We start from the raw sequence: 27840 nt of genomic DNA, 5'->3' as shown, positions 1-27840 counted from the left end.
CATGTTAACACCAGGACTTTATTTTCACCTGTTCCATTTATATCTTTCTTATAGGCGGATATAATTTTTCAAAGTTATGACTCCTGCACCTCATACAATTGAGGGTTCTGCCACATCATACACCTTGTTGCCTGCCTGCCAAACTCGGTTGTCAGAAATGCCATTTTTTTCATGATTTCTCTTCTTTGCTTCTTTGACCATCTGGACTGTTTTGGTTGCAAATAAGGGAAACCTTATTCAAATCAGCTTAAGCAAAAACAAACTGGTGTGTGCCTTTGTGGGTGGTGGTGGTAGAATTTACTGGTTTTTGCTCTGGAAAGACAGCAGGAGTAACTCACAGAATTAGGGTCTGAAACCAGGGACTAAAAAGAGCCAGCACCCTTCCTCTCTGCCCATCTCTTGTGTGGCCCTCTCTCTGCTTCTCTTTGAAGATTAGCCTCTTTCTTTCCTACTGCCAGCAGGTCTCCCTCACCTGACAGCGATCATGGCCACTGGCAGCCCCAGGTTTGCAACCGCAGTAGAACAAGAATCAAGAGGGCAATCCCAGAGAAGGGCTGTGATTGGCTCTGTTGAGCCACATGCCCACTCATTGGGCCAATCATGTTGTTAGGATGACCATGAATTGTAATTGGCCAGGCCTGGTTACATGCCCATCCCTATGGCCAGGGTGGTTGTAGGGCCTGTTGCTTTCAGATAAAGGGGAATAAGAAGGCCTGCCGGGAAGACAGAAAACAACCGTCAAGTCACTGCACGGGGTTCTGTATTTTTGCCATGGCAACACTAGATAAACATCCTGGTACATTGAGCCCTTTCTTTAACAATCACCTTGTGGGAAATTCCTAAGAATAGGATTTCCACCATGGTGCTTTCCAGAAGCCATGTAACATGTTTGTGTTTTCCAAATGTGTTCACATCCGATACTTTATTTGTGCAAACCCTGAGAAGTGACAGGAGAGGAAAGAGTGACACAGAGAAGCTGAGTGACAGGTCCAGGGACACACAGTGAATGAGGGCAGGGGTGAACCCAGAGACCGGCCTTCCTGACTCCCATTCCGGTGCTCTCTCTCATCACAATCAAAGTTTAGACTAGTGGGGGGAGGGTTTAAAGTCAGGGTCATCTCTGGCCTGTTAAGGGAGGGAGCTTCGTCTGCTGTCTACCCCTTGGAGGAGCTGGGCCAGGCCCCTGGAGGAAAAGGGCTGGTGGCCCCTGCCTTCCGAGCCTGCTCGAGGTCTGATGGGGGAGGTCCCGCCACTGGATCTGGCATCCTCCCAGTGGGCACTCTCTGCACGCAGCTCCTCCAGGACACTGTGAAGATGCTTCAGCGTGAACAGGAGTCTCTGGTCTTGGACCTGCATCTCAGCCTAGGAGAAAGAAGGAGTCTGTGAGGGGGCGGCCAGAGGGCTGGATGTTCCCCCAGAAAGCCTGCTCCTATCATTGTCTCATTGGAGACAAGCCCACAGCCTCATAGAAGCCATGTCCACCGAAGCCTCAGTTTCTTCATTTGCAAACTAGAAAGCAAATTACTTGCCTTTCAAGCCTCTCTCCCCTGTTTTAGATTCCACCAGGACTTTGGGGGCTGATATAATCCCAGGAAAGGAGGGAGAGCACCAGACTTTCATCAGTGCTCATCAGTGGCAGTTGCTGGTGTCACTGACTTGTTCCTTCTGCTGCATAAAGTGACTGACATACTTCACTGATGGTCAAGTGGGGCTTCTTGGCTGGGCTCCAGACGGGAGCCCTTGTGATGTCATGTAAATTCCCTGTGATGGAGGTTAAAAACACACTTGACTGGGCTTCCCTGGTGGCGCAGTTGTTGAGAATCTGCCTGCCAATGCAGGGGACACGGGTTAGAGCCCTGGTCTGGGAAGATCCCACATGCCGCGGAGCGGCTGGGCCCGTGAGCCACAATTACTGAGCCTGCGCGTCTGGAGCCTGTGCTCCGCAACAAGAGAGGCCGTGATAGTGAGAGGCCCGCGCACCGTGATGAAGAGTGGCCCCTACTTGCAACAACTAGAGGAAGCCCTCGCACAGAAACGAAGACCCAACACACAGCCATAAATAAATAAATAAATAAAAACACACTTGACTGAGAAATTTGCAAGTCAGGGACCAGCAAGTGGAGACTCAAGGCTCATCTCTTGGCATCATGTGGAGGCAGAGGACGTTTGGCCCCGGGAGGCTGTGCCCCGGGTAGGCTTCCCCCCACCCCTACCTGTTCTCCCTCCTCATGGGTAGGAGACAAGAGAGGTACTTTATCAAGTGGAAATCATCACTTTGGGTTCAGGTACTAAGCAGTCTCAGTGTAGTGCCTAGTGTTTAGGGGGAGCACGGGGAGGGACTGCCACCCAGCCTCTAGATCCCTGAGGACTGTAAGAAGCTGAAGTTCCTGCTGCTGGAGTCCCCTGGGCCCATGAGAAGCCCTACTGGGTCAGCCCCTCCCACCGAGGTGAGGACAGGGTTGGTTCCCAGCTAGTCTGTTTCCTGGCAACCCAGACAGGTCATTTTTGGACAATCCTCTCTGTCCCTCCCCAGAAGAAGAAGCTGGCGTATTGGAATACAAACTTTGGGTGCCTTCTGTGGTTCCCCAAACCACCTCCTTCTCTCTCTGGGCTGGTGTCCCCACATACTTTGGGGCTCCCCTCTATTTTTGGACTTGGAGAAAACATCACAAGGAGAGGCATAAGGCCTGGCTTCCTGAGCAGCCACTGAGGGGCCAAGTGACACAGCTCATAAGTTCAGGTGAGTTAGTGCCCCATGGGGTGGAGCCTTACAGACAGGAAATGCGAGACAGGAGTGAGCTGGGCAGATAAACTTCCTCTTCTTCTCTCCCCCAGGGTGCAGATCCTCCTTCAACCCCTGCAGAGAATCCCGAAGCCAGGTAAACCGGCAGCTGAGAGAGCCTCTGGGCCTCTTTAGGGCTCCTTTCTAAGTGGCAGCCAGCTTGGTAACACAAGGCATCTCCTCAAATAGCATTGGCCTTTGCGTCCACTCCCTATTTCCCTCCCTCTCACCACTCTGGGCTTGTACCTCCAAATAAACGGTTAATACCCCAATCCTTGCAAGCCTCTGCTTTCTAGAAGACCCAGGCTAAGACAGCTGATGTACTCCATATCCAGCTGGGTCAGGATTGTAACAGCCAACATAAATGTGCCACGCAGGCACTAAGTGAATTACACCATCTCCTCACCAAATTCTTACAATAACCCTTGTGGTGCTGGTACTATTGTTATCCCCATTTTACAATAAGGAGACTGAAGTTCAAAGAGGTAAAGCCACTTGCTAGAGGCCACACAGCTGCAGAGCTGGGCACATACCAGGACTCAGTGTAATTCTAAAACCAGTCAGGCAAGTACCGCAACCAGAGCCTCCTATGTAGGCCACGACCTACTTATCCCAGCACCTGAGGTGGTGATTTTGCAGTATGTGGCTGGTCCCAGGGGTGCCTGCAGGGCCTACACCCCAGCCTGAAGCTCTGCCCCAGCCTAGGGGGCACCTGGGAGTGGGGGAACCAGGGAACCTTGGAATATATGGTGTGAAAGCGCCAGGTAAAAAGAAATGTAAAGCCTTACCAGCTCCTTTCTCAGCCACTCCAGGGTCTGCCCAAGACTTGAGGTTGGCTCTTCTGCTGTTTTCATCTCAGCGTCCTTGGGAGAGACCTTGATGCTGACCTGGTGATGGGCCTGAGGGACCTTTGACTTGGACAGTCTGCTCTCTGCTTCAGGCCAGGAGCAGGGTCTGGCTAAGTCACTGAGGATGGAGTTAATGAGAGCAGGAAGTGGCTGACATTGGAAAATGTAGTGTGTGTGATTTTTTTTTAAAGGGCTTCAGTGCTCTGAATAGAACAAGGGGTGGGGGGAGGGAGATCACTGGGGTATGGGTGCCTCAGTGACTATGGGCTCCAGAATCCAAATCTGATGCCAACAGGATCACAGAGACTATAAAGCTTTAAATGATAAAATTAATAATTATTATGAAAATAGGTATCCCCTTTCTGAGGGCTTGTTTTGCTCTAAATGCTTTGTTATATATATATATATATATATATATACACACAGATATATAAAACCTCATTTGGGGCAGATGGCACATCTGTGTCCCCAGTCCTCTCCCTCCCTCCCTCACCTATCTATAGAGTCTATAGATAAGGGAAATGCTCACTTTCCAAGTCCCCTTTCTTCTGGATGCCCATGCGCCCCATTTCTAGCAAATGAGATCAAAGCAGAAATTTGCTGTTAGACTTCTAGGAAAATATTACCTACATGATAAGGAAAAATGTCAATGATGCTTCCCCTTTACTCTTACTTTCTTCTACTTCCTTCTGCCTTGAATGTGGATGTGATGCCTGGAGCTACAGTAACCATCTTGCAACCCTAAGACCAAAGGCCAAGAAAATTGCAGAGTCATTGAAATCACTCAGTCACAGAATCACCAACATCATCTGCCTGTTATATGAGGCAAGAAACCCAATTTTTAATTGGGCAAACACAGTTCTAACTGACATCCCATTTATTCTTCACAACACACTGTGAAGTGGGCATCCTTTAATTCTCTCTTTCAACAAATACTTTCTGAGTGCCTACTGTGTTTAAAATTCCGCTGTAGGCAGATAGAGGAGTAGAGCCCAAAATCAGAGAGACAAAGGCTGGAGCTGACATCCTAGTGGATGGAAACAAACTATAATCAAGTTAATACTATGATGCCAATAAATAGGATCTATTCTCATGCAGGCTTTTAAAAAATGTATTCTATCCACTTGAAATAGGAACCCCAAACTAAGAATTAACATAGTGATCCCAGGTAAGGAGCTGAGGTGACCAGCAAAGCAAACTTAACCTGTTTTGGAGGGACTTGCCCTCAACTGGGCTACACAAGCTGTCCACAGGTAAAGCTCCACTGAAGGTGAACTCTTAGCCCCAAATTACAAACCACACAAGGAAACCATCCACCATAAGTGAGAGTCAGCAGACACCAGCAACAGCAGGATTAGACCCCACTTCCCCTAAGAACTTCAGATGAGATTTAAAAAAAAAAAGTATTTTGAAAAGAATTAAAGTCATACAAAAGAATTCAAAAACATAAGAAAAAAGACACTATTTTAAAAGGCAGATATGAAAAATAGCTAAATAGAATTTATAGAAGTAAAAATTATAGTAAATGTTTATAAATTAAAGAAAAAAGAGTGTACATTTAAGTGTAGTGCCAGAAGACAGAGTTAGGGCAGGCGATACAGGACATAGGGAGGCAGATTAGGACTCAGTAGGAGGAAAGTGTTGCGTAGAATTCTTCCAAGCAGTGGGCACTCAGCCGGTGGAGTGGGGAAGCACAGCCCAGACGATCAGGGAGGCTGGAGAAGGGGCTCCACTGGCTCAGAGATGGGACCTACAGCATCCTTCCAAGTGTGAGACTGACTGGGCAGGGAAGGGGGCCAGGACACTGTATAGGAAGCCAGGACACCTGGGTTCTAACCCGGTGGTACCAAATCTTCTATGTGAGCTTGAGCCTCATCCTTTCCATCTTAAGCATAATGAGGCTCAAAATAGTTACAAAAATGAGCTGTAAGAAACATCACATTTCTTATACCCTGGAGTTTACAGCTTAAGATGCATTCTGACTGCCACATGCAGAGAAAATTTTATGTGCAATTTCTCCTAGTTTAGCTGTCACTCTTCAGAACCAAAGAGGATCCAAGAATCTCCTGCTTGCCACACTCACACCCCTTCTGAACACAGGGGCCAGAAATGATTGCTTCCAGGCAGGTCACCAGGCTTTGTGTCACTTGACCCTGTAATTATGGGACAACTGCTTGGATCAGAAATGGGTGTCCCAGCCCAAGGCAGCCACCTGCAGACTGGACAGGAGGGAGACCCTCGGCTTGTGGGTGATGGTGTGAAAGCAGTTATGTTCTGGGTGGTGACCAAATGATCCAATCAGACCTTCTCTCAGAGAACTTGAATTTGCCACAGTTAGAGGGATTGGATTGTCACAAGACTACTGTGTAATGAAACTCTCCAAAACTCCATACCTTCAAACAACTGTTTATTTTTGCTCTTGAGTTTGTGGTTTGGCTAAGATGGTCTGCATCGGTCTTCAGGTCTGCAGATCCGAGCCTTCGCCATGGGTCTCTTGTCCTCCTCCTAGAATCACTGGGCTACTGGGGCAAGTTCTTCTCTTGGCAATGGCAGAGGATAGAGAGCAAGTGGAACCATGTGAGGCCTCTTGAGACAGGCTCAGAACAATAAAGCTGTCACTTTTGCCATGTAAGCAAAGTGAGTCACACAGCCAAGCCCCAAATTAAGAGGTCAGAATGTATACTCTACCTATGAAGAGATTGTGCCATGTGTGGAGTTAGGGAGGAATGAAGAAGGGGGGCTGGCGATTCTATACAAGAAGGAAGTTAGTTCAGAAGCAGGGCCACAGGCCCCGAGGGGTCCAGAGGGAAGGCGGCAAGCAGAAACCATGAGATGGCAGGAGCTGGAGGCAGGAAGAGTTGCTGGGTGGCAGCGGCAGGAGACACAGAAAGGCCTAGAGAGACTGGAGGATGATTTAGGACAATTAACATTTACTGCTCTCTGACTCCAGACCAGGCATTGTGATAAGCCCCTGACAACACAACCTCATTTCATCCTCAAAACCTTATGACTGCAGTTCCCAAACTGAGTGCCAAGGCACCCAGAGGCACTTCAGAAAACTCACAGAGGCACTGCAAAATATTTTTAAAATTTGAGGGAAAAACAATAATATCTGTTGGATACTGTACAAACTACTATTAAGCTGTTTGAACCTAATTTAACAAACAACTGTTAGACATTTCTTCGGGCCTGGTGCACTGTGAAAAAATTACAGAGATGATAAGGATGCCATGAACTGAGAACATTTGGGAACCACTGCCTACGAGGTAGGTACCATTTTTATCTGCATTTTATAGTTGATTAAGAGCCTATTATTAACCCCTTTTTACACGTGAGGAAACTGAGGCTCAAAGAGGCATAGATTTTCCTAGGATCACCCCAGCAGGTAAGCAACAGGGCTGGAATTAGAACCTGTTCTCCCTGACCTGTGTGGGAGGGTCTTGCCTGTTGTCTTGCAGGGGTGGAGGGTCAAGCGGGGGCTCAGGCTAGGCCATCTGCTGCCGTCCTGGGCAGCCCAGCAGGTTCTCTGCCCGACACAGGAGTGGTGTTATAGGAGTGCTTGGCTATTAGAGTCTGATGCTCTGTCCTTGGCCTCCAGTGCCTACACTGAATTATCCTGGGAAGACATTTCTTGTGGTTAACTTGTTTTGACACACTTTCATTTATTTTTAAGCCCACTCTCACGATTCTGGCTCAGAGAACATTTTATTTCATAGGCTAGGAAAGCCTTGGCACATGGGGAGAAGGGGAGGTGGAGCCAGGAGGCCTAGGAAAGGAAAGAACTTAAACTCCTCAGCAAGGAAAAATGTCCTCACTAATTATCAAAGCCAGAATGGTCACCCATGCATCATCCATGGGCAGCTGGTAATATGGCTTCCAAGTGCCAGACAAGACTCTGCCCTGGATGCCAGAGGTATGGCGGTGAGTAAGAAAGACCTCACACCTGACCTCACAGGGCTTATGGTCCAGCTAGTAGGCGAGTTCATTAGCAATCAAGTGGTTCAAAAATCGTACTTTATATCACAAGCCTGGAATATATATATGAATGAATGAATATATGAATGAATGGATGAATGAATAAATTTGCAGATGAAGAAACCATGGCTCAGATGGTGATGTGAGTTGCCCAAACAAGTCAGCAGCTGTGGCACAAATTGCAGGTTGTTCCTCAATATCCCTTCTCCCATTCACACATGGCAAAAGACTATCCCTAGACTCCCCGGCAGGGAAGTGTGGTCAGATGATTAAATCCTGGTCAGTGGGATATGAATGGATGTGATGTGTGCAATTTCTGGGCTGTGCCCTTAAAAGGAGGAAGGAGGGTTCCTGCCCCTGCCCCTGCTTCTCCTTCTGCTGACTGGAATATAGTCATAAGGGCTGGAGGTGGAGCAGCCATCTTGTACCACCAGGTGGAGGATGGCAGAGCAACAAGATAAAAAGAACTGAGGTCTCCTATGACTTGTGAAGCCACCATATCAGCCTTAACTGCTGTGTATGCTTTTACATGAAAGAGAAATGAATTCGGTTTTATTAAAGGCACTATCATTTTGGGTCTCTTTATTACAGGAGTCAAACCAATATCCTAAAAATACAGCAGCAGAGCTAGAGGGAGAAGCCAGGTTCCTTGATTTCCCCCACTCAGGCCCTTCCATAATCCCCCCACCTATATATTTTATTCTCTTCCCAGTGTCTTCTTGTTTGTGACCTGATCTGCTCCTCACAACAGCTCTGTGAAGTCCATAGCAGGGAGAGGACTTCCGTGATGCTCACTGGGCAGACAGGGAACCCAAGATGCAAGAGTAGTAGATGACCTGCCCTGAGACACATGCGCAGAGTTATTTCCATCTCTTGGATGGGGCAGGTGGGCTCAGTGATGTCACTGAGCTCTGCCTCCGTGTCTAACTCCTAATCTAAGGCCCTACCCATCCTTGAGGGCAGTCCCTCTTCTATCCTGGGCACCTTTGCCCTCATCCCCACTTTGTAAAATACAAATAAGGTGGAAGTTTAGCAGAGAGAAGCTTCCACATTGTGAGAGTCCTTAAGCCCACCTTTCCTACCACGCAAGCACATGCCATCACAGCAGCCAGCTGGAGCACATGGATGGAGGACCAGTTGACTTGGGGGTCCCAAGTCTATTTACCCCCTCCCAGCAGGCCCTCCCTTCACCCCGGACAGCAAGGCTGGTAATCTGATCATTTGTCTTCTGCCTGTGCCCTTTATCTGTGTACTCATCGGTCCTGAACATGCCCTGCACCTCTGTGTCCTGTAGCAAATGCTGCCAGGGTTCCACCCACATCCCCCTGACATTCCCCTTCTCCATATGTGCCCAGGGCTTCCTACTGCAAAGCACATCTGACTCTCTGTTTAAGGAACTTGCTTGACCTGTGCAGAGGACAGGCTGGAAGTGCTGGCAAAAAGGAGATGGTAGATAAATAGCTCCCTTCCCTCAGCTCTCAGGTGGGACAATACTCAGTCCAGCGGGACTGAGTCCCAGTTGCCTGCAGCAGCCATGTGCTTGCTCACCGGTACATCGGAAGCCTTCCCGTCCCTTCCGTGTCTAACTTCCCCACTCCTCTACAGTGCTTCCTGGAACCCCCTCTCAGATAAACCACGTGCCCTCAAATTCTTGTCTCAGGTTTACTTCTGGGGGAACTCAACCTATGACACATCCTATCCATGCGTGCCCTGTACACATGAGTCCCCTGCACCTCTTCTGCGCATGAGTGTCCTGTATACGGGTATTCTAGCTCTTCTGCTCTGTACCCTGTGTACGTGTATCCTATACACACCTGTCCCATGCCCAGGTACCCAGTACACAACCCTATGTCCTTATGTCAGGGAAGCACAGCCTCTGACCCTGACGAGGTGGTGGAGACTCTGGAAGCAGAGTGGAACTGTGGGAAAAGTGTTTCTTGGCCGCAGCTAGCCTTGGGTGTGACTCTGAGGCAAGTTGGCCAGTTGATTTGAGCCCCAATTCCCTCCGCAGGTGAATGAGTGGGAGATAAAACTGAATGGGGTAGGGAGAGTAGGCATGCAGCCAATCAGCCCTGGGACTTTAGGTCTATCTGAGGTTCCCAAATCCATCTGCAAGTCAAGGCCCTTGGTTCTGGTTGTACTTCTACTACCCCTCAGTGTGGCTACAGAGCAATCTCCTCTCTTTGGCATTCAGTTTTCCTAAATGTAGAAAAGGGGATTAGGAATTCCCTGGCGGTCCAGTGGTTAAGACTCGGCGCTTTCACTGTGGTGGCCTGGGTTCAATCCCTGGTTGGGGAACTAAGATCCTGCAAGCCTTGTGGCTCGGCCAAAAAAAAAAAAAAAGGGGGGGGGGGTGGGGAGAATAACATTAACAGCTCAGGAATTTTGCACATGTTTTGAAAATTATGGTGGAACTCAGCATAGTGACTATCAGCACTTAGTTGGGGTCTGGACTTGAATCCCAGAAATGTCGTAAACTGGCTGTGTGACCTTGGGCAAGTTATTAACCACTCTTGCCTCCACTTCCTCATCTTAAAATGGAGATAATCATAGCACCTGCATGATAAGGTGGTTACGATAATTAAGTGAGTTAAAGTTTGTAAAGCACTTAGAATATTGCCTGGCATATGGAGAGGGCTACCTAAGTGTTTGTCAATTAAAATAAACACACAAGTAATTCATTACTATTACTTCATCCCTGAGCCTGTTAAGAGTTATTCCCTCCTCCAGGAATACTTTCCCTTTCTCCCCCTTTCTTCCTCTAGTGAAATTTCAAGTTTGCCTGGGTTATTCTTTCATATCACCCTTTTGGACACACTGAAGGCTGTATTCAGAGTTTTCTCACCTGGAACACAGGAGGTCAGATTGGATCTGTATTTTTCAAACTTCAGCTACTCACATACCTCCTTCTTGGTTTTGCCTACCACCTCTACTTTGATTTACTTGTATTTGTCTTTAAACCGATCATATTAGATAGGAATAGCTCTTCTGAGTGACAGAAAATTCCAGGTAATAGTAGCTTATACAAGAGTTTACTTCTCTAACAAATAAAAGTGTGGGAAACTATCCCAGGCTGGTGTTTCCATGATCATCTGGGATCTAGATTCCTTCAATTTTGTTGCTCCCCGATCCTAACATGCTTCCAGCTCAGGGTCCAAGACTACTGCTCCAGCCCCAGCCATCAGGTCTGCATCCTGGCAGCAGGAATGACAAAAGGGGAGAAGGAGGGCATATCCCCTTCCTTTAAGAACACTTAATGCATTTTGCCCACACCTTCTCCTCTGATGATGAATAATGGCTTATTGCCTACTTGGTCATACATAACTGCAAGGGAGGCTGGGAAATGGAATCCTTATTCTGAGTGCACTGTGCTAGCTATCAGTCAACAAGTCTATCCCAGTGGAAGAAAAGGAGAGTGGATAGTGGGGGAAACCAGCAGAATATGTTGCTCCAACTCCATACAGACTCATATATTTTTCTGTCCTCATTCTAAGCAATATTATCCATGTGGTCTTTAGTTTCATGAGCTAGTTATCTATTTTTCTAAAACACATTAGAATAAAATAAATACCTAGCCATTAAAATGAATACATATACACATGGGTGTGTGTGTATATAGATACAGGATAGATGGTGGGAGACTGTTACTCCCTCCAGTGATCCATGCCTCTCAGTATTCATACACTTAGGTAGACCCCTCCCCTTGACTCTGGGCTGGCCTGTGACCTTCACTAAAGCAATTAGAATGCAGCAGAAGTGACCCTGTGACTGTTCCCTCAGCTTTAGAAAGCTCCAACAGCTTCTGCTTTTGTACTCTGGGAAAGTTGAGTGCCATAAAAAACTCTGACTACCTTGAGACCACCATTGTATAAGGAAGCCCACGCTAGCCACCTGGAGAGTGTGGTAGATAATAGAAAAACCCACAGCCAGTTCCCAGCTGTTTGTACCACCCCAGCTGACACCATGTAGAGAAGAATTGAGCTGCCCCCACCGAATCCAGCCCAAACTGCAAAACTGAGCAAATAAATAATTTTCTTTCAAGCTGATAAATTTTGGGGTGCAGCCATAGATAACCAAACACATTTATCTATATAACACCAAGAAATCATGTCATTACCACTACCCTTTGGAAAATTCTGGATTAAGTGATATTCTAATATTCTACAAGAACATTCTCCCACAGACCCACACGTCTCATAGATACATAACTGCAGTGAATTGATTGAGGACTTATCACATGCCAACATGACCACAATAACCTCCTGATGGTCTCTGCTATCTCTCTTGTCCCCTTGCACCTGGGAGCAGCCAGAGGGAGAATGTTTTCAAAATGCAAATCTGATCACGTCATTCCCCTGCTTATCACCCACTGCAATGTCCACAAGGAGTCTTCTTAGGTTCAACTACACACTCAGACTCAACAGATGACCATAAGCCATACGTGGCATTGACATACTCTGATGGATATAAGACAGGAACCTCAGCTTGCTAGAATGGCACTCAATGCTAGCATCAGCACTCAACTCTCCCTTTCAGCGGGGGAGTCCTTGCTGAATGTGTACCAGAGCAGTACAGCACAGGTTCAAGGAAATGAATCGCCATCTGGTGGGTGTAGGAGTCATCCTGGCTTAAAAGCTTCATGTCCCCTGGGAGCCGATACCTTTGTACCTGCCCAATTACATGAGTCACCATGCTCATGAAGCCCAAAATATGATTTCCCACCAGGTATTTATAGTTCCTCTCATCCCAGATGCAATTTACCAATCAGGGGTCTTTAAGAAAAAAAAAAAAAACCTTTAGTTTTTAGAACAGTTTTAGATTTACAGAAAAATTGGGAAGGTAGCACAAAGAGTTCCCATATACCCATCCCCAATTTCTTCTATTATTAACACCTTATATTAGTATGATAAATTTGTTAAAATTAATGAACCAATATTGATCCATTATTATTAGCTAAAGTCCACACTTTATTCAGATTTATTTACCTAATGTCCTTTTTTCCTATTCCAGGATCTCATGCAGGACACCATAGTACATTTAGCCATCATGCATCTTTAAGGCTCCTCTTGACTGTGACAGTTTCTCAGACTTTCCTTGTTTTGACAGTTCTGAGGTCAGGTATTTTGTAAAATGTCCCTCAGTTGGGATTTGTGTGATGTTTATCTCATGGTTAGACTGGGGTTATGGGTTCTGTGAGAGAGATCACAGAGGTAAAGTGCCATTCCCATCACATCATATCAAGGATACATACTATTAACATAATTTGACTGTTGATGTTGACTTTGATCCCCTGGCTGAGGTAATCAGGTTTGTCAGTTTCTCCACTATAAAATTATCTCCACCCCCCACTTCCATATTGTACTCTCTGAATGGCACTATGTTCAGCCCACACTTAAGAATTGGGGAGTTATGCACAAATAATAGAGAATAAACTAGTGGTTACCAGTGGGGAGGGGGGAGGGACAATACAGAGGTGGGGGGGTGGGAGGTACAAACTATTGTGTGTAAGATAGGCTACAAGAATGTATTGTACAACCCGGGGGAATATAGCCAATATTTTGTAATAACTGTAAAGGGAATGTAACATTTAAAAATTGTATTAAAAAATCTCTACACAGAAGTCTAAAAAAAAAAAAAAAGAATTGGGGCGTTATGTTGCTCTTCCTTGAGGATGGAATATTTGGAATTCTGCATCAGAGATTTATCTTTTCCCCCCCATTTTTTTTTCATTTATCATATTTTAGGTTACAATCCAATATTTATTTTTTTGATCAAATTTTTCTCACTTTGGCTATTAGGAGCTCTTTTAGTCAGCCTCTATGTCCTTTGGCATACCCCCATCATTGTGTGTGTGTGTGTGTGTGTGTGTGTGTGCGTGTGGTTTGTTCCTTCTTTCCTTTCTGGCACTACCAGATGCTCCAGGCTTGTCTTGTACATTTCCTGCTCCAGTCCTAGAATCAGCCATTTCTCCCTGGTTCCTTTTATTGGAGAGTGGTATTAGAAACCAAGATCTGGGCACCAGGTGCGCTTGTTGCTATGCAGTGTCATGCAGCTAGGTCCTCTCAGCTGACAGAGAAAGGAAATATAGTGTATACTGACTTGTGTATATATACATTTATAGTTATCTATCACGTGTATCATAAATATGTACTCATCTGTATCAATATTATGCTAAACATGAGTTCATACTGATAGCTCCAATTCTAATCCATTACCACATGGATCATTCTAGGCCCCTCCTTGGGGTCATTTTTATCATAGCAATGTTGCCTAGTAACAGAGGGATATATGTTTATCTGTTTCCAAGGAAACAGAGCTAGACAGTTAACCAAAGGTCAAATTCTCATGCAGAAGAGGAAAAGTTTGTTAACTCTTTACTCACACAGATCAATGGCTCCCCACTGCTCTGGGGATAAAGAACCAACTGCTTGGCTTACAAGGATTCTCAGACCTGACTCACAGATAGTCCAGCCTCATCTCCAGCGTTCCTTATTGAGCCCTTCAGGGCAACCACCCTGGTCTCCGTCAAGCCTCACACTCACCATACTCTCTTCCACCCCAGGGCCCTTGCCCATGCCAGTCCCTCTGCTGGGCCTCTTTTCCTGCTGTCTTTACCTAGTTGCCTCCTATTCATCCTTTCAATCTCGGCTCAGTCCTCACTTCTGCAGGGGAGCCAGGAGCCATCCCCATCTCCCAGACTAGGTCAGCACCTTGCTGTAAGCTTGAACAGCACTATGTACCTTTGCTCTGTGGCAGTGTTACATTTACTTATCCTTTTCTCTCACTGGAATACAAACTTCTAGAGGGTAGGGATGAAGTCTACCTAATTAATCAGTATATAATAGGAGCTCAATAAATATTTGCTCATTTTCTCCATTCTTTATTCAATAAATATTTATCAAGGGCCTCCTATGTGTTTGGCTCCTTTTCTAGTGTCTGGGGATACAGGAGGGAGGGAAACAGGCAAAGCTTCTGCCCCTTGACACATATTTTAGTGGTGGTGACAATAAAGAAAGAAATAAGCAACTGTCAGGAGTTGATAAATGCTATGGAGAAAAATTCAGAGTTAAGGAGTAAAGGGTACTGGGGCACTGCTAGTTTTAAAAGGGTGATGTGGGAAGGTGTCTCTGAGAAGGTGACATTTGAGCAAAGACGTGAAGGAAGTGAGGGCGAGCTCTGGGGGTCTCAGGAAGAAGAGTGTCCCAGGCAGAAGGAACAGCAAAGGCAAAGGCTCTGAGGCAGAGCTGAGGGAGGGAACTGTGTGCGCTTTACAGGGAGTATCTCATCTAATCCCTATAACCCTTACTAAGTCCATTAAACAGATGAGGAAACTGAACTCTGAGAGGGGACGAGGCCACACACCCATGAGTGGTGGAGCTGGGATTCTCTCGGGAGTCTGGTGCCACAGCCAGCTTCCTTTTGAAGTCCCTAACAATAGGTCAGGCTTCTGGAAGGCAGGAAGAGACTGAAACCCTCCCATCCCCGGAGGTCCTGCCCAGGTCTCTGTCGCACTGGCCTTAAAAGCCTGGGCATCTGGCCTCCAGGGTGGCCTCCACTGTCCTGCTTGTCAAGGATGGCACAGGCCTTTGGAGCAGGACAGGTCAGGTTCTCACATGAGGTGGCTGAGGAGCCAGGACAGGCATCCCCATCTGCCTGTCCTTCCAGATGGTTGATCTCTGCTGACCCTCCCAAATCTCCTGGAGTCTGCATTTTCATGATTCCATTGGCAGAGGCGAACACTGAGGCTCAGAGAGGCGGGAGGACTTACCTGAGGCCACGAGAGTGAGCTGGCCACGGAGACTTCCGGAAACCCCATGATCTTCAGACCAAACTCCTCTCTGGGCTTGACCTGGGCCCCCAAAGGGGGAGAGTCTCCTTAACTTTTGTGCTCTAGGCACCTCACTTGATTCACCTTAATCTGAGCCCTTTAAAGGAGAGAAATAGTGAAATCTGCCCTACTCACCACCTGTTCACCCAAACCCACCGCTGGGCTCTGGGGGGGATCAGACAGGGGCCCTGTTCTCCAGGAGGTGCCAGTCTGATGAGGGAGGCTGGCACTTACTGAAAATCACAACTCTCAGAAATAAGGACAATAATGCAGGCAAAGAGAGCGCTGTAGGGGCCCCTGGGGCGAGGGAGTGTGTGGGGCAGCCAGCTAGGCTTCCCAGGGGAGGGGGCACTACAGCTGGGCCTTGGAGGGAGAAGGTGTGTGTGGCCATTGGCAATCCTCCAAGATAACACCCGTCTTGGGCTGTGTACCTCAGTGTCCCACAAAAAAAGAAGAGCAGGGAAAAAGGAGGAGCGCGCGCGCGCGCGCGCGTGTGTGTTTGGGGGTGAGGGGTGGTCTTCAGAGGCTTCCTTTCAGCCTTCAGGTGGCGCCCTTGAGCCACGGAGCCGCAAACGCCAGAGAAGACTATCCCGACCTAAGGACCTCGGAGAGGACCATGGGTTGTGGGTTGAGGGCTGTGTGTGTGGGAGGGGGTGAGGAGCGGAGGAAGAGTGGGGGCTTGGCGCAGTAGGGGCTCCCCAGCCGAGGGGCGAGGCCGGCGGCCGAGGGAGGGGTCTCTTTCAGCACTCACCCCCGCGCCTCGCCCCTGCGCCCAGGCACCACGGGCTGAAGGCTTCAGTTCCCTAAGCCCAGGTGCTGGCGAAACAGATCTGCCCCAAGGGAGGGGGCGGGGAGGAGGATGGAGCCATGTCCCCCCACTCTCACCCTAGTCCGTTACCCTCCTCCCAATGCCTCCCCGCGCTAACTCTCCCGGCGCCCTCGCCGGCCGCGGGCGGAGCTCGATCCGCTGCGCTCGGTGATCCCCGGCTCCCTCCCCTTCCCCGTCCTTCCCTCCCCGGAGCCCCCAGAGGCCGTGGCCGCCTCCGTACAGCCCCGCGCGGTGCGAGCAGGTAAGTGCGCCGCGGCAGCTTCTCCGGGCCGAGCCCGGCCCGGCCGGGAAGGGGGCGGGAGCCGGGGAGGGCGAGGAGGAGGCGGCGGCCGGGCCCGCTCCCTCCCGGTCTGCGCCGCAGCACAGACACCGGCGGGCGGGCACCGGCTGCGGGGAGGCGCACGGGGAGGAGGCGCCCTCGCCGTTGCCCGGCGCCCTCGCCTCCCGCGTGGGGAGGCAGTGAGGGAGGCCCGGCACAGGTACGCACGCGAAAAGGGGACTGCGAGGGGCGGCGGGAGACCGAGGGCCCGAGGCGGGGAGGGGCGGCCAAGCAGAGCTAGCCTGACCTCGCGGCCCGGCCGAAGGACACGAGGCGAGGGGACCCGGGCGCACGCCTGTCCTCGCAGATCCCGGCCTTCTTGGGCCGCCTGGCCGCCTGGCTACCGGCGCCGCTCAGCCCGGTCCGGCCTGGCCTGGCCCAGCGGCGTTTGTGGTCAAGGGCAGGAGCAGGGGGTGTGAGCTGCGGGCTGGCGGGCGCGCGGGTGCGGCGGGCAGTCGGGGTGCTGGGGCTTTCCGCGCGGAACTTTGGGTATAACAGCGTGGACATATCTGAGCGCCCAAGGCTTTGTGTACAACTCGTGCGTGTGTCTATCGATTGGGTTTTGTGAAGCTTACCCACTCCCGCTGTGCGTCTGTCTCCCCGCGTGTTAGTGCACACCAGTGGGTGGGGTGCTGGGCCTGGGGGGATCTTGGTGGATCTTAGCAGTCCTGAGGGTAGTAAACTCTGTGTGTGTGTGTGTGTGTGTGTGTGTGTGTGTGTGTAACCAGCTCTGTCCCTTGCTGGGGTGTGGGTACCAATGTGGTCTGTGGATCTGTGGCTCACACTGCGTGGCTTCCCATGTCTGTGAATGTTGCATGTGGAAAAGGCCCCTGGGGGTATGAGTGTGGAACTGGGGTGTGCTTTTCAGGTCCTGCTGGACTGCAGATGAAACTGGAGTGTTCCTGGTACAGTTGTGGGGTGTGAGCAGTGGACACCAGCATCATTATCAGCTTGTCTGTTTCTGCTTATGTTTTGGATAATTGACTGGGCATGCCCTTGTAAGTGGTGGGTATCTCTGAACCTGTGTGTCAGATACATAGCAACTCTAGGTAAGAGGGAACTTCCTTTTCCTCCACCCTCTTCCTAACTCTGCTGGCATCCTAAGGACAAAGTTTTGGGTTCCTGCCAGGTGAAAGAGCCCTGCTCCAAGAATTTGGGTGTCCTGGGTTTTTTCTGGGATATGGAAACATCAATGTGTTGGTCTGGGAAGGGGGTTCCTGGGCCACTCCAGGGGCTGAGTTCTGTGGAGGATGCTGAAGACATGGGTGGGGGACCACATCTGGACACCAACTGGGCAGGAGTGGTCACTGCCAGTCCCTGTTACTGGCTGGGCACTCAGGAAAATGCTTTTGGTGCCAAAAGTAAAAAAAGCCAATGAACACACCTCTCCTCTTGGTTTACTGGAAAGTGGGAGCAGTCTGGGCAGAGCCTGGCCCTGAGTAGGCACTCCCCACCCTGTGTGTGGGAAGGATTGTCTGCCTGGGCAGGTTGCCAAACCATTCCTGAGGGCTGGCTGTGTTCCAAGCCCTGTGCAGGGGGCTGCGGACCCAGACATATCCCTGCCCTCAAGCTGCTCGTGCTTGATGTTAAACAGTGGGATAAAGTAGAGAATCTACAAATGAGGCCTGGAAGACCAGGGAAGGAGGGCGGAATGATGCTACTGGTACAAGAGTATGTGGGTTTGCAGGCTTTTAAGTGATAACAATTCTTGGAGAACCTGCTTTCAACTCCTGGCCCCCACATGCATGCCATGGGATCTTGGCCACATTTTGTAAAATGGAGATAGTAATACTGCTCCTGGGGCTTGTGAGGGTTATACACAATACTCCTGAGTGAAGTGCCTGCAATAGGGCCCAACAGGGAGTGTAGGTGCTCAGTAAACATTTATTAAATTGGAACTCAGGAAAAAGGGACATGGTCATAGAGATGGGTTGTAAGTGGAAACAGGCTTTGTACTCAGATGAAAGGCCCTGTGTGTGCTAAGAGGAGGTGTCTGATGCAAGTCCATGTTGGAAGGAAGATCAGAAAGATCGAAAAACGTGCCTTCTTGCCCTGAGGCTCTTTGAATTTCATTCATTCCATTCATTTTCACTTCATTCATTTGCTTATATCCACTCTCTCTCTCTCTCTCTCCCTCTCTCTCACACACACACACACACACACACACACACACACACACACACACACACACTGAAGCACAGAGAACTGGAGAATAAATTCAGGCACACGAATGCAGAGGAAGGTCTAGAATCCTGTGTACGTGTGTGTAGACACACTAGGGCATATGAGCCACTCTGCACCTGGGGGTCTCTGTGCAGTGTGGGGACTTGGGTCTGTGGTGTATGTGCCCACAGTACATCAGTGTTCAGGGGGAACGGGGTAGTTCTGCTGTGGGATCAGGAGTTCTACATGCCAGGTGGGGCCTGTCGGGGGAGCACCAGATCTGCCTGAGGGAGGATTCCATCATCAGCTCCAGCTGAGTGTGGCTGTGAGGGAATGGGGGCTAGGGTGGTCAGATTCTTTCCATTTGCAAGAGAAGCCAGGCATCCAAGGTTTAAAGTGTAAAATGTTCATTGCAGCACTATTTACAATAGCCAGGACATGGGACCAACCTAAATGTCCATTGACAGATGAATGGATAAAGAAGATGTGGCACATATATACAATGGAATATTACTCAGCCATAAAAAGAAATGAAATTGAGTTATTTGTAGTGAGGTGCATGGACCTAGAGTCTGTCATACAGAGTGAAGTAAGTCAGATAGAGAAAAACAAATACCGTATGCTAACGCATATATATGGAATCTAAAAAAAAAAAACGGGGGGTACTGATGAACCTAGTTGCAGGGCAGGAATAAAGAGGTAGACATAGAGAATGGACTTGAGGACATGGGGTGGGAGGGTGAAGCTGGGGCGAAGTGAGAGTAGCATCGACATATATACACTAAATGTAAAATAGTTGGCTGGTGGGAAGCAGCTGCATAGCACAGGGAGATCAGCTCGGTGCTTTGTGATGACCTACAGGGGTAGCATAGGAAGGATGGGAGGGAGGCTCAAGAGGGAGGGGATATGGGGGCATGTGTGTGCATATGGCTGATTCGCTTTGTTGTGCAACAGAAACTAACACAGTATAGTAAAGCAATTATACTCCAATAAAGATCTATTTAAAAAAATAAATTAAAAAATGAAGTGTAAAATCTTTTGCTTTTTATATATTGGCAACTGCTTCACCAAAAACCAGATGAACAGACCAGAAACAAAAAGAAGCAAAACTTCTATGAGCCAAATATGGCCCATGGGCTGTAAGCTGGTATCCTTTGGCACATGTGCTGTCTGTCTCTCTGTGTGGGTGTGTATTCAGGTACTTGGGTAGGGTGTCTCCTCTTTGAGCAGAGAGTACCCCCTTACCCGCTCCTCTCCCAGCTCCCCTTCTGTGGTCCGCATCCAGGTCCTCCCATCTTCTATTTACATAAAGGCATTTGGCCTTGACCTTAGTCATGGCTCTCAAATATGCTCCTTTCTCTTTGCCCTCTCAGCTTCCATGCCTCCCCTGACCATGCTGGGTTCCTCCCTGGACCCCTGGCCTCCACTCTCCTCCTTCCCCATCCTGTCTGTCCTCCATGCAGCAGCCAGAGAGAGCTTTCCAAAACCTAGGCGACGTTAGCCTTCCCATCCCCAACACCTCGCCTCCCTGGCTCCTTGGCCTGGTTTTCAGAGTCCTTAGCGAGCTGGTCCCAGCTGACCTCCAAGGCACCCCTTCTCCCTCTCCAGAATGCCCTTGTCCCCTCTCACTGCTGGGGGATTTCCCACTCATCCTCCAAGGTTTGGCTTAAATGCCACCAACTCCTAGAAGCTTCCCTAACTTTCTCCTCTTTATTCTTACGACCCCTTCATCTCTACCCCTTCCCCTGCCCCCAGTCAGTCTCACTTCATCACAACAGTGTCCATTAATTGAACTGGCAGGGGCCTTAAATGCCTTATTTTATGAAATCCTCACATCATCCCTATGAGGGAGACATTTGGCTTATTCACATTTAACAGATGAGAAAATTGAGTCTGGAAAGGTCACCTCACTTGCCTAAGCTCAAGTGGTGACGCTGGGATTAGAACCTATCTACTGTATTTAAATTCCCTCCATCATAATAATAGCTCATTGCTGATACTTACTGAGTACTTACTATTCTGAGCACTTTATATGGATTAACTCAATCCCTATATCAGCCCTGTTAAGTAGGGAGTGGTAGTATTACTGTCATTTAATATAGAGGGAAACAGGCCCAGAGAGGATACGGGAATTGCCCAAAGCCCCATGCCCACCAGTGGTGAAGCAGGATCCTAGCGCGGATTGGGTCTCACTGCTCTGTCATTGTCTTATTCCCTGCCTCCCCCTCTGGCTGGCGGGCTCCCCCCGGTGGAAACTGGGCCTGACTCACCTTCACATCTCTCGGGGCCTTCTGTGATGTCTGGCACCAGCAGGCTCTCAGTAGAGGTTTGCTAAATTCCACTGACTTTCTGTTTTCTCTTCTAGCTGCCAAGCGGCCAAGGGATGAGCTGGGGCCCGCCTTCCCAATGGCATCTCCCCCTGGTCTGGAACTGAAGACACTGAGCAATGGTCCCCAGGCCCCAAGGAGACCAGCTCCTCTGGGTCCAGCGGCCCCACGCAGGGAGGGTGTGGAGAATGCCTGCTTCTTTTCGGAGGAGCACGAGACTCATTTCCAGAACCCTGGGGATGCCAGACTGTGCAGCTCCCCCAGCCCCCCTGAGGGCGTCCGCTCATGGCCCCGATCCCAGAGGGACGCCCTGTCCCTGCGTTCAGAAGAGGGGCCAGGCCTGGAGCCTGTGAGCCGCCCGGTGGATTACGGCTTCGTTTCCGCTCTGGTTTTCCTGGTGAGCGGGATCCTCCTGGTGGTGACTGCGTACGCCATCCCCCGAGAGGCGCGTGTCAACCCGGACACAGTGTCAGCACGGGAGATGGAACGACTAGAAATGTACTATGCGCGCCTGGGCTCACACCTGGACAAGTGCATCATTGCAGGCCTGGGGCTGCTCACAGTGGGCGGCATGCTTTTGTCCGTGCTGCTGATGGTCTCCCTGTGCAAGGGAGAGCTGTACCGCCGGCCAAACTTCGTCCCTGGCAGGGGCTCCAGGAAGACCTACGGCTCCATTAACCTGCGCATGAGACAGCTCAGTGGGGATGGGAGCCAGGCCCTGGTGGAGAACGAAGTCATCCAGGTCTTGGAGACCAGCCGCACCCTCCAGGGGTCTTAAGTAAGAGCCCACCCTATCTGGCTGCTTCAGCTTCAGGGCTACAAGGCCCCCGAGTCTGGGGTTTCGGACTGAGCTCCACATAGGGCCCCGTGGAAGGAGTCCTGGGTGCTGGAGGAGGAGCTTGGGGCCTGGCCCAGGCTTTGCTTGGGAGAGCTGCTGCCCCCGATCTGTTTTGTAGTTTGAGGTTTTGCATAAGGTTTTGTTTGAAGGATGGCTTCTGCTGCTAAAAATACAAAAGTTTGGAAACTGCTGCCCTTGGAGGATGAGTTTCTTGGCCTGTCCGAGGACTGAGAGCTGTCTGAAAGGCTGCCCATCCTGTTCCCCATGCCTTGGGGAATTCCGGGTCCTCTGCCGTCCTCATCAGCCATGTTTGGGTGTTGGGCAAACTTGGCTTTGAGCCCTGACTGTCTAAGGTGGGAGGTGGCTTCATGATGAGGGGAGAAGTCAGCCCTGGGATGACCTCCCCACTCCAGGCCTCAGTCCCCCTGACTGTGAGGTGAGAGGGATGGCCCCTCCAGTTCTGCCCTAGGAATTCCTATATGGAATGGGAGCCCAGTTTCTGCATCTGGCCGCTCCTTCAGGGGACGAGAGTGTCTGGCAGGTGCTGACCATTCTCTGACCCAGTGTTGGTGGCCACCAGTGTCACACAGCCAGCATCTCACACGGTCCTGTTAAAGGACCCCCTAAATCCTCAGGTTAGACTGGGCTAAATCCAGAGTTTGCTACAGCCTGGTCTTGGTCTTGGAATTGAATTACCTGCAGTGACTAGATCTTAGCACACATTTTACAAAGTCATGTGCACAGTTTTCACTAACTCCCTGGACAAGGGCGGGGGGATGTTTCAAACAGGAAAGGGTAAGGGCTTTGTTGTATTTCTGTGGACACAGTGTGGGCCTTCATTACCTCCCCTTCCTCAATAGTATGTCTCTTAGGCCTGACCTTATTCTGGTAACAGAAAAAAAAATTTTTTTTAATGCTGAATTTGTAACCTTCCTTCCCCAACTCCCCTAGCTGTAAAGTGCAGTCCCAATTTATTTAGGGAGAAATCAGGCACATTCTGGTGGCCTGAAAATTCTAGCCATATTGATCACATTTGTTCTGTTTCTCTTGTCGACTGTTTCCAGGCTCTGTCCAGACTCTCTTTAAACTACTGACAAAGAAAGGAAGTGGGCCCTAGCAGGCAAGGAGATAAAGGTGTTTGAGGACTGGGGGAGGGCATCGTCCATTCTGAAAGGCCCTAGAGGGCTTTGAGAGTACGTGCCTTCTAGGCCACTGGTGTGAAGACTCTAAAGGGGTCATTTCTGTGAGCCCCCGACCCATGCAGGTCCTACGTACTCCATCTCAGTTGGCCATGTGGGACATTGATCCTAACTGACTCTTCAGGGTGGGAGGATAGGGTGGGCATGGGGTCTGTAGGCTAGAGCAGCCCTGATTATCTGTAACCTGAGCCTTCAGTCCGGTGAGTTGAACATCTGGGCAGTGTAACATCATAGCTTCTATGACGGATCAAATATCTGCTCCTGCTGGCAGGTTTTGCCAGGAGTAGGGGGCTGGGGGAGGGCTGGAGGGGACAAAGGCTATTCAGCTTGGCCTGCCAGGTTCTGTTCCTGGTGTTTAAGAGGTGTGGTTTGAAAAGGACAAAGCCTCAAGATGGTGAAAGATTCACAAGTCAAGTCTCCAAGCAAGGAGTGGAGGCAGAAAATGGCATGAGCCATTCTAGGTAGTAGAATTGAACATCCCAAATGATGGGCCTTTCATATCCAAAATGATAATAAAAATATCAATCCAAGCCAAATGGATTATTGTGAGATATTGTCAGTTTAAATGCAATGGATTGTTTTTAGGGGCTAAATCTATTAGAAGATTAAATCTAGGTTAAACCAGGAATCTCAGGTTTTCTCTAAGTCAGAGAAGCCAGCTTTGCATCCTAATACAGAAACTCCTTTAGGAAATGTGTAAAAGGGATGGAAGCAGTCATTACTTTGTCAATGTGTTAAGAAAACTTGAGCGATGCCAAAAACATTTCCCCAAGATTGCAGCTGAGATCTCCCAGCCAGTGGATCAGAAACAGGGTCAGGAGGGAGCATGGTGTAGGGTGCCGAGAACTTTCTTTGCAGGTTTTTTGGGGGTAGGTGTGAAGTGGTCCCAAGGGACCCTGTGGTAGCCGAAATGTGCCTCATCTGCAGGAACTCCCTCTCCCACCCGACAGTCTACTAGGGTCCCCAAACCTTGCTTTTCCTGGTGTATGAGAACAGATAACTGATTTTGGAGTTGGTAAAACCTGGGTTTGAATCCAGGGTCTGCCATTTATTGTCTGTGTGGCCTTGGGCAAGGTACTCTATCTCTCTAAGTATCCTGAGTATTGTTTTCTTTGGGAAGTGGGAGGAATGAAACTTCGGCCTCAGCCTCCTTGCGGGGAGAGGGGGGTTGGTGAAAATCATAGAGAAGTTAGAGGCCTGAGTGTATGAGGTCCAGTTACCATGTTCACGCTCCTTCCCCACGCCAGTTGAAGATAACTGGATTAGGCCTAAAACCTCAGGGTCAACCCTTCTTACTTCTCTCGAGCCTCCCATTCTACCCATCAGCAGATCTTGTTGGTTCCACCTTTGGAATCTGACCCCTGCCTGCCCCTCAGCCATAACTGCCTGGCTCAGGTTGCTCATTAGTGCCCTAATTCCTCTACTCTGCCCCAGTTCATGTTCCACTCTGCGGCCAGGCAGATCCTATTCAAAGGTTAATTCGGTCAGGTAGCTCCTCTGCTCGAAACTGTCCTATGGCTCCCTCTCATTCCAGGCAAAAGCCACCTTTCTCGCCACTCAAGGGTAGATTTACCATCCAGGCTCCTCACTTGCCCAGGCTCCTTCCAAGGCCCTGGGTCAAACTTTTATTTGTAATTTTGTTTTTTTAAAAGAGGACAGCTCCCTAAATTGCATAAGCTTCAGGTCCATCCCTCACAGTGGCCTGTAAAAGGCCTACACAATCTGGGCCCTGTGCCTCTCTGACCTTATCTCCCACCCTAGCCTCTGCTCACTCCACGGCAGCCATGCTTGCCTCCTTGCAGGCACACTCAACATGCCAGGCACACTCCCACCTCAGGGCCTTTGCACTTGCTGCTCCTGGAAGGCAGCCCTTCCCTGTGGGCCTTTGGGCAAACTATTCTACCTCTCTGGTCTTCCAGAGTGAGACTAGAAACCTTCCCACTCTGCCTTCTCTTGGGACTGAGGGGATCAGGAAACACAAGAAGAGGGCTTTCCAAAGTTAAGACCATGGTACCATGTCTGGAGAGCTTTGGAAGGGCAAGAGGAGGGGGAGGAAATGAGGCATTATGAAGAAGCCACAGGAGGCAGGGTTCTAAGGGTTCTGTCTGGGAGGAAAGGGGAGGGTCAGTGGCACTGACAAGAGGCAAGGAGATGTCCTCCAGTTGGGTCTGTTGGTTTCTCCCGAGAGAGTGGGCTCCTCTTGATGTCCCCAAGGAGATGAGTTTCAGCTAAGGGAAGGAGAAGCTTGCTGAGATTTTGCCTGGGTTGGAGTGATAGGGAAGTCCTTGTCAGTGGAGGTACATTAGCATTTACTGGTCAGATGTTGGGTGTCTTCAGGGAGAAGGCATAGTGGAGTTGGGTAGGATTTAGTCACGAGGCTCCCCAGGGTCCCAACCCCCCTCCTTGGAGGAGAGCCTCTGCCCCAATGGCCAGAGCCTGGCTAAAGACAGTAGCAACCCTGGCCCTCTGTATCTTCTTTTCTTTGGCCCCAACACCCTCTTCCCAAGATCAACCCTCTTCCTGGGTCGGGTTGTCCTTGAGCAAATGGGCAGGCCCAGGAGACCTGAATGGTGCAGAGGGCGGCAGGATTACTACCTTCCTCCTCCAAGGGGACCAAGCACTTCTGAGCTTTCTCCCTACTCCAGTCTCAGAGGGATTGGGGGCAGAGCGCCTTACGGAGAGAGTCCAGTGAGGAGCGCCCACCATGTAATAGTATAAGGGTACTGGCTCTGGGGTCGGATGGCCTGGATGCTTAGTGGATGTCTAATTCCTCTGAGCTGCTGTTTCTTCATCTGTTAAATGATAGCACCTTCCCCATAAGGCATAGTGAGCAGTAAATGAAATACCTGTAAAGCACTTAGCATAGTGCCTGGCACTTCATAATTCACTCAATAATGTTAACTATTCATTTGTTCGTTCATTCACACCTATCTGTATTCTTCCCTGGGTGGGGCACTACAGGGACACATGGGCCCTGCCCCTGGGGAAACAGGACAGTGCCCAGAGGGCTGTGTATGTGGGGCCAGGTGGGGGAGTGTTGGCACAGAGGGGGTATCTGATTAAGTTGGGGTCAGAAAAGGCTTTCCTGGAAGGGGTGATGTCTAATAGGATTCTTTTTTTTTTTTAAACAGGAAGTAGGACTTATAAATTTATTTATTTATTTTTGCTGTGTTGGGTCTTCGTTTCTGTGCGAGGGCATTCTGTAGTTGCAGTGAGCGGGGGCCACTCTTCATCGCGGTGCGCGGGCCTCTCACTGTCGCAGCCTCTCTTGTTGCGGAGCAGAGGCTCCAGACGCGCAGGCTCAGCAGCCGTGGCTCACGGGCCTAGTTGCTCTGCGGCATGTGGGATCTTCCCAGACCGGGGCACGAACCCGTGTACCCTGCATTGGCAGGCAGATTCTCAACCACTGCGCCACCAGGGAAGCCCAGGATTCTTAAACAATGAGGCAGTATCCAGTGTGGGGTGAGAATGGGGAGCAGGAAAGGTATTCCGGGCAGAGAGGAAAAGCATGAGCAGAGGCTCAGAGGCAGCCTGGTGTGTACTGGGGAGGGGCAGGGGTGGGTGGGAGGCCTGCAGGTTCTGGGCTGGAGTGTTGAGATGAGGCATGCTGGAGAGCAGGGCCATCATAGTGGGGGCTTGCATTTCATCATCTACAGGCTGGGGGGCAACCACAGTCCTTAACTCACAGGGTTGTTAGGAGGACTCGGAGTTCATACTGGTATAGCGCATACCTAGGGGCCTGGTACGTGGGGAGAACCCACTGTCAGCCATATGATTGCTTATAGATGTGTGTGGCAGGAAGACTCTTCTTTTTTTTTTAATTTATTTATTTTATTTATTTTATTTTTGGCTGCGTTGGGTCTTCTTTGCCGCATCTGGGCTTTCTCTAGTTGCGGTGAGCGGGGGCTACTCTTCGTTGCGGTGCTCGGGCTTCTCATTGTGGTGGCTTCTCCTGTTGTGGAGCACGGGCTCTAGGCGCCTGGGCTTCAGTAGTTGTGGCACATTGGCTCAGTAGCTGTGGCTCGCGGGCTCTAGAGCACAGGCTCAGTAGTTGCAGCGTATGGGCTTAGTTGCTCCACGGCATGTGGGATCTTCCTGGACCAGGGCTCGAATCTGTGTCCCCTGCATTGGCAGGCGGATTCTTAACTACTGCACCACCAAGGAAGCCCCAGGAAGACTCTTCTGAGGGCAGGTGCATTGTAGGGGTGATGCTGGCATTGGGGAGGCCAGTCCATGGGACTGTCCAAGTGCAGCCAGAGGACATAACCTTGAACTCCAGGCCTCCATCTCTGCAGCCTGTCCCTTCTCAGCCTCCGAGCTGCCAAGGTCGAGGTGGAGGCTGCTGTTCTCCTGGGCCTGGGGGAAGGTTAGTGAGTGGAAGGATCTTCTGGCAGGAAAGCTGGCCCCAGGGGAGCAGGGAGGACAGGGGAACAAGGCGGCTGCCATGCCAACCTTTTCGCGGGTGGCAGGGCATCGGAGCCAATAATGACTTAGGGTAAAGGGCATTCAGAAAAGGCCATCTCTCTCCCTCTCCCAATTCTTTTCAACCAGTCTCTCCCTATCCTCCTCTTTTTTATTTCTCTGTGTCTACATCTCCTTTCACTAAAGCCACTCCTGGGGGTTAGGCACCCACAGGTGAGTTGCTACTATTGCTGACTCACCTGCCAGCCATCTGATTCTCCTCCTGAGAGTTTCCACCCTCCCCCGCCAAAGATGAAAGAAGGGTCCCAAA

General features: G+C 49.9%; 2 protein-coding genes across 5 annotated transcripts; one reads left to right on the top strand and one right to left on the bottom strand.

The window, feature by feature from the left end:
• Positions 1-16452, bottom strand: LOC309645806 (uncharacterized protein C20orf202). 4 transcript variants are annotated; one of them, XM_082431418.1, is made up of 5 exons: positions 16185-16452; positions 15374-15530; positions 4304-4371; positions 3571-3748; positions 1-1362 (listed from the first exon to the last, which is right to left on the bottom strand). In XM_082431418.1, the coding sequence occupies exons 2-5, from the start codon at positions 15419-15421 to the stop codon at positions 1129-1131; spliced, it is 528 nt and encodes a 175-aa protein (XP_082287544.1). In that variant the 5' UTR covers positions 15422-15530; positions 16185-16452; the 3' UTR covers positions 1-1128. The 4 variants fall into 4 exon arrangements, with proteins under 4 accessions (XP_082287544.1, XP_082287545.1, XP_082287547.1 ...); XM_082431419.1 differs by having other exon boundaries at positions 15374-15454; positions 16332-16435; XM_082431421.1 differs by having other exon boundaries at positions 15374-15454; positions 16185-16293.
• Positions 15219-27840, top strand: TMEM74B (transmembrane protein 74B; the record flags this gene model as incomplete). The annotated part of the gene is given in 3 exon segments (XM_082431422.1): positions 15219-15240; positions 15243-15359; positions 21110-27840. Coding segments are annotated over 3 exon segments (879 nt in total). The 3' UTR covers positions 21850-27840.

This window comes from Balaenoptera physalus, assembly GCF_965194825.1.
Source record: "Balaenoptera physalus genome assembly, chromosome: 16".
Classification (NCBI taxonomy): Eukaryota; Metazoa; Chordata; class Mammalia; order Artiodactyla; family Balaenopteridae; genus Balaenoptera; species Balaenoptera physalus.
This window is presented reverse-complemented; position numbering and strand designations above follow the sequence as displayed.